Genomic DNA, 6,777 nt, shown 5'->3' on the forward strand with positions numbered 1-6,777 from the left:
ATCGTGCGACAGAGCATAAATTAAGCAGGATAAAGACAGAGACAAGAGAGAGATAGAGAGAGAAGACGGAGCAAGAGAGAGTGGTAGAAGAAGAAAAGAGACATCTGGAACCAATCGAGGGCGCGATGTAACATGCAGCTAGGAAAGAACACAACGTCCTTGCCCCTCCTTCATACGCGTGCGCACACGTAACGAAAACATCCGTGCATGCACCTACGCAGTCATTGTGATTAATTAGATTGAAGATCGCACACCAACTCTTCTTACTTGCTAATGCATTGCTTTTTCAACTAGAATGTTAAGGGGTAGGGGCCACTTAATGAGCCATAGGCACAAGTCCCCTGGTATTATGGGTTTAAAAATGGCTATGCTTAAAGCGCTATGTAACTTTTATTTTCATGAATAAAATGTAATGTTGTCCAATCTGTATGGTGGAGTACGTTAACACAATATAACCTAGACAATTATTGGGGTGGCTCTTCTATTGAAACATTTAGATGGTGTCAAAGGTCATGTCTCACCTAGACACAGGATCTGACATGAATTTTGCCCTGAAGTTCAAGATTCAATTTATCCCATGAACAAGCAGGTAGGCAGGCTCTAAATTGCAAAAGTCCATAATTTATTCAGACCCCCCGTGAAAAGGCCTATCTGTCCTGACTCCGTATGTGTTAGTTGTTTCAACTGCTCAATTATGGTCTTACTGATTATTCTACTGATTACGTTTTCAATTCAGAGTAATCCAGAAGTACGCAAAAAATATTTTGCGATAGGATTTTTGGATTTGTATGAGCTGTATGCCATAATCATCAAGATAAAAAAAAAAAAAAGGTTTTAAATACTTTACTTTATGCGCAATGAATTGAGAATAAATAAAAGTTTAACTTTTTGAATTATATTACGGGAGAACATGAACTTTTGCAGAATATTCTAATTTGTTGAGAAGGAGCTGTAATTACTCAAAAGTTGAGTGATATCAAAAGTTGCATTATGAGGAATAGAAACGTGGGTTGACGATGGATGGACTGAAGGCATGCACCATCGTGTTGTACAAAGGCTTTAGTTGCCATGCACAAAACTATAAGCTCTGAAAAGCTCACAACACCTCACAAATTCAATACAAGCTTTACATCAGATTAATTATTATCTCCTAGACAATGAGATCTTCCCAGCGAATCATTGTATTGTTTTGACAGTATTGCATCTGGTTGGTTGACTTGCAAGCTTTCCTTTATTTTATTTTTCCAACAACAAAACTTGTTTGGCAGAATTGCCAATTTGCCACTGGCTACATTTTATATAGTGCTTTCAGCGCGATTTATACATTGCCGGTGTAGTTTTGTGTCTCTCGCCACACAACTAACCAAACACGTCACCATAAATTAAGCATTATTGTCTCCGTCTGACTCTGACACATATCACACACACTCTGTTCCGCACAGTTCTGAACCCCTCTCTCTGGCCCCTTTTCCACTAGTGGCCCCTTTTCCACCGGAATTGAACTGGTTCAGTTCTTTTTGGATCTTAGTCCATGAGCCAAGTAAGTAATCAACGTGCAAGTAATCAACTGGGGAGGTTTCATGGTGATAACTATTAATTAGTTTATCTATTCACCTATCACGTGTCGTATACTGTAGGTGAAAATAACAAAATGTGTGATAATTTAAATATGAAAAAGCTACTCCTGTGGAAGTGTTATCAAACTTATATTGATCCTATAAACAATTTCATATAGGTATGGTTTTGTCCACTCAATTCATAATAACGTTCCAATTTTGGCTCATGGACTAAGAACCAAACAGAACTGAACCGGTTCAATCCCGGTGGAAAAGGGACCTACAGTAAAATAACTTTGTTTCTAGAACTGGTTCTGTTCTTACATTTTTATGATGGTTTATATCACATCTGCATCTTCCAAACTGAATAGTGACACGCCCACTTTGGTTCCCACTTCAGAGCAAGAAGTATTTTTTGATTCCAAATTAAGCGGGAAAAAATAACTGAAAAGGGGCCTCTACGGCCGTTCCAGTGTTTCCTAGCTCTCCTGAAACCTCTTGAGGAAGTCCTGGTAGGTTTGTCTGTGAGCGGACGCGGCGGGCACAAAATGGCCACCGGGATGCGTCATGACCTGTGGCTCCTGAAAGGCGGCGAGAAGCTCCCTGCTCATTTGATCTGGGATGACGCGGTCCTCCAGTCCAAACACATGCAGGGAAGGCATCAGGACGGGGGTTTGGTAGAACCTTCGGTGTTCCTCGCAGGCACTGCGGAAGCCCGCCACGAGCACGGCGAAGCGGAAGCGGAGCTCCGGGTTCTGCTCTTGGAGCGAACACAGCATAGCGACCAGCGCCGCTCCCTGGCTGAAGCCCAGCACGCCGTCGAACGGCCCCAGATCCTTCACCGCCTCTTTAACCGCCGCCACACTCTCTTCGAGCCCCAGGCTCCTCTGACACGGCTGCTGAGCACTGAAACCCCGCGCCTGTGTGTACAAGTGCAACAGTTAATCAAACTAACCGATTTAATTGATTATAGATTTTCTTTTCCACATTTATGCCTGCTGTCTGCAGCCAGCGCCCGACATCTCATTGAAGAGCATAGATCCGATATATTATAACTCTATGGCACAGATATGGCGTTATAGGATGCAACATACAATGGTCTAGCACCTTCCTCTGTGACTGCCTGCCTAGATGTGTTCCAAACCGCCCCCCTCAGGTCCTCCACTGCTGACCTGCTCCAAGTGCCTACAATGGCATATAAAAAACGGTTTCTTCTTCTACAGGCCAACAGCCTGGAATAAACTTCCATCACACCTTAGACAGGCAGCCTCTGTAGACATCTTCTTTTTTTTCTGCCTTTATTGATAGGCTGAAAGTAGACTGACAGGAAATGGGGAGAGAGATGGGGGAAGACATCCCCCATCCCGACGGCAAAGGCCGTCGGGATCGGGAGTCGAACCTGCGGCACGCCGTCAGGCTGGCTTGGCAGCCTAGGTGCCCAGACGGTTGAGCTAACCGTCTGGGCCTGTAGACATATTTAAAGCACAGCTCAAGACCTATATCTTCATTCATGCTTTTGAAGCATGAGTAAGTAAATGCGACCACAGGTAGTTGCATTTACTATGAAATCGTGCATTTCCCATCAGTCAGTTAGACAGTTGTTTGGTTGGTCATGACATCACGTGACATCATCAGGGATGGAGATCCCTCATGTCATCAATATTAAGCCCATATATGGGAATGTCCATATATGGAGATCCCTGATGTCATCAATATTGGCCAGCTACTCTACATCTGACATCAAAACCTCAAACCCTTAGATCTCCATATGGAGCTGACCTGTTCTGACATTCCATATGTTGATGCTTTATTGCTTCCCCATGCATCCTTCCTCTTCGATGTCTCCCTTTTGACAGATACCTGTCCATTGACTGATACCTGTCCATTGACAGATACCTGTCCATTGACAGATACCTGTCCATTGACTGATACCTGTCCATTGACAGATACCTGTCCATTGACTGATACCTGTCCATTGACTGATACCTGTCCATTGACTGATACCTGTCCATTATTAATGCAGCCGTGCTCGGTGAAAACTAGAGTTCTCAACATGTTGATCTCACCCGCCATGCCAAAGTGCCAGCGTTCGCCCAGCAGTCTACTGTCACCCAGGCGGATGCGTGCACGTGACCTCGCCCTTATTTTAATGTTGTTTTATGTTTTTTTCCTATTTTTGAGATGTATAGGTTTAATGTTTGTTTTTAGTTCAATGTTTGTTTTAAAAACGCCATTGACAATGAAGGGAAAATTGATGTCATCTTGTCCCTAACATTAAATGCCATTAACAATAAAGAGAATTTAATGTTTGTTTTGACACCGTTTATTTTACATCATCATTACATCACCTAATCATAGCAACATGAGTTAGATGATACACACGGGTGTGATTTTTTTTTAATGGTTTTGCTTTTCTTCACTTTGAGCTGCATGTCATGTCATGAAAGGTGCTATAAAAATAAAGTTTATTATCGGTTCCTAAACCATAGGTTAAGTACATGACACATCACTGCCACAAACGGACCTATAGGTCTAAATATCACTTCAGTATAATGTCACAGACATGGATATATGAACACTGAGGATTTTACTGTATGCAGCGTGATGAGAGAGAGAGAGCCTTTATAGAGGTCAGTTGAATACATCGTGGTTGAAAGCGATTTTTTGTTGCCCACACAAAGTGTTCAACAGACGGAAGTGTTTACATCTAAAAAATAATGACACATGTTGAAAGTTATGCCTACACGCTGACGCTGTACTTAATTTTGAGCGTCGCAAGCAGGCTGGGCTGTTTGCAGCAGCACCCAGACACGACGAAATACAACCCATACAGCAAGGGTTATTGTGATTAGAGTAGACATTTAGAGGTTATGTTTACGGGTTCGGGCTGGAGTTCGTTCAAACACAGTTTGCATTTTCAATTTATTTGGAGGGAGAGTTCGCTTTGCCAGTTATAACAATAACCCATCTCCAGGTACCTGCCCTTTCTGGGGGAGAATGGGTGAGAGTGGTCTGACACATACAAGTGGTAAATCAATTGACAGATGTGAAAATGTAAACAAATATTTATTTATTTATTATTTCAATCAATTGAAAAAGTAATCCACAGAATAATCACAAAAACCTACCTGTGTGTCTGAGAACCACCAGCCTCTGGGATCGCTGTCTTCTCCACTGCCAGCCACTGATGAGCCATTCTCTTTCTCTGGAGCTGATTAAAACAATAAAAGTGGAAATTGTTTAAGTGACAAGTTTTTATTTTCACTGTTTGCATACCTCAGTATATTATATTTGTCATTCCAGCCAAAGGAAACTGTCAGTTATTAAGACGTTTGTGTGACCACTAAATAGGTTTGACTGCTAACGAATTTAAATAAATTATCTAAGCCGGTATAAATGGAGTTAACTCACAGGATGATGGTGTATAGCATCACTATTTTGGCAAATAAACTATTACATTGTATGTTTGACCTCATTGTGTTGCAGGGATATTTCTCATGTTATTTTAACAGGCTTAAAAACACATCCTCCATGAAAAGAGACAATAGAAGAGCTTTACAACAGAAAGCCAACTATTGGGCTTTCTATTTGGACAGCAATGGACACCGATGCCTGCCAGTCACATTCACAATGTGGAACAGGACTTAACACTACACGCAAAGGGGGACATTTGGTCCATGGATCCAAAACGCGTCCCCCGTTTTTACTACCCACTTTAACAGTGAGGGGTGGGAGGTGCGGGGCAGCAGGGGGCAAGGCGACGGGCCGCCCTAGTTACAGTTAGATCATGAGTCGTGAAAACTCCCCCATCTGATCATCCATTTATTCCATTAGATTAGACCATAGAGCATTTTTATGATTTTATCCAGAATGAAAACATTCTCTGAGGTGCATGAGGTATGCTGTAGTTATTTAAAGTCATGTATCAGGAGCAGGGCTATGACGGCTAGTATAATATCACAGCCATTCTAGCCTAGGACTTGTGTAGCCCTCCAAGCAGAACCCAATGGTACTGAAGTTTCTGACATTTTTTAGACCCAGACCATGGGGTCCTGTTCCAGCAGTATCCTGCCACCTGGTACGCGGACATACATAAAACATAAACAACGTAGATAACGCCTGTCTGCGCTCTTTGACGACTTTTTTTCGTGTGAGGGCTTCTGAATCTGTGAAGTATAAGTATCCATACATGCCGCTGCGAATATCTCCTGTGGCGCGGAAGCAGTTAAGTATTTTTAATCTTTGTTTGACCAATTTGGTCGCTTTGATTCTTCTCTTCCTTCCTTGTTTATTGACACCTCATTGTACCGCCTATCTGGCTAGCTAGTGGCGCTATAGCTATGACAGAGCAGATCAGAGGCAGGGACATAGCCGGCACAAGCCAACCGCACACCGGGAGGCGGTACAATAAACGGTAAACAAACAAGAAGAAATAAAGCGACCAAATCGGTCAAACAAAGATTAAAAATACAATAACGGCTTCCGCGCCACAGGAGATATTCGCAGCGGTTTGTATAGGTACTTATAGTTCACGAATTCAGAATAACGCAAACAAAAAAAGGCTGTCAAACGTAGCAGATACGATGTTACGCCAGTTACGGAGCATATTTATGTCCGCGTTCCAAAATTCCCATACGAAAATATAGTTATGAACAGGGACCCTACAATAAAGCGACATCCAAATTTCAGAAAAGCTTTATGGAGGGTTCCGAGAGGGGCTAGGACTTGTGGTACCTTACCCGGCACACTGTGCGGTGCAGTCATGTAGACAAGCTCCACTTGCTTCTTCAAGAGCTTCCGAAGAGCTCCCGTTTTCTCGCGGAACGAGCCACTGTTCTGACGGTAACCGTGGATGCACAGGATCCGGAGCGGGGCCATGGCAGGCAGGCAGAGGCAGAAACTAGCGAAAATATTACTAATACTGTAAAAGTTTCCAAGATGCCAACTCTGATTAGAAAAGTCAAGCCGTACGCATGATAATTCGTTGTAGGGAAACACGAGTTATTTTAAGAGTTCCGCACAGAACTCTTAGTAGTAACTTCTTCCAATGTTTCGTGGGCATTTATTATGTTGATCATATTGTTGAAAATGTATTTTTAATCTTGAAGTGTATTATGACTATGATGATGATGATGATGATGATGATTATTATTATTAGTATTATTAATAATATTATTATTAATATTATTTAATTATGCTTGAATATGGATTTGCAAGTAAG

The 6,777-nt window shown here is 42.2% G+C and overlaps 1 protein-coding gene across 1 annotated transcript; it reads right to left on the bottom strand.

The window, feature by feature from the left end:
* Window positions 1-1,752: 1,752 nt before the first annotated feature.
* ovca2 (OVCA2 serine hydrolase domain containing) lies at window positions 1,753-6,512 on the bottom strand. Its single transcript, XM_083771044.1, has 3 exons — window positions 6,296-6,512; window positions 4,685-4,767; window positions 1,753-2,476 (listed from the first exon to the last, which is right to left on the bottom strand). The coding sequence occupies exons 1-3, from the start codon at window positions 6,432-6,434 to the stop codon at window positions 2,036-2,038; spliced, it is 663 nt and encodes a 220-aa protein (XP_083627170.1). The 5' UTR covers window positions 6,435-6,512; the 3' UTR covers window positions 1,753-2,035.
* Between the last annotated feature and the right edge of the window lie 265 nt (window positions 6,513-6,777).

Source organism: Protomyctophum parallelum, assembly GCF_964188405.1.
Source record: "Protomyctophum parallelum genome assembly, chromosome: 1".
In the NCBI taxonomy this organism is placed as follows: Eukaryota; Metazoa; Chordata; class Actinopteri; order Myctophiformes; family Myctophidae; genus Protomyctophum; species Protomyctophum parallelum.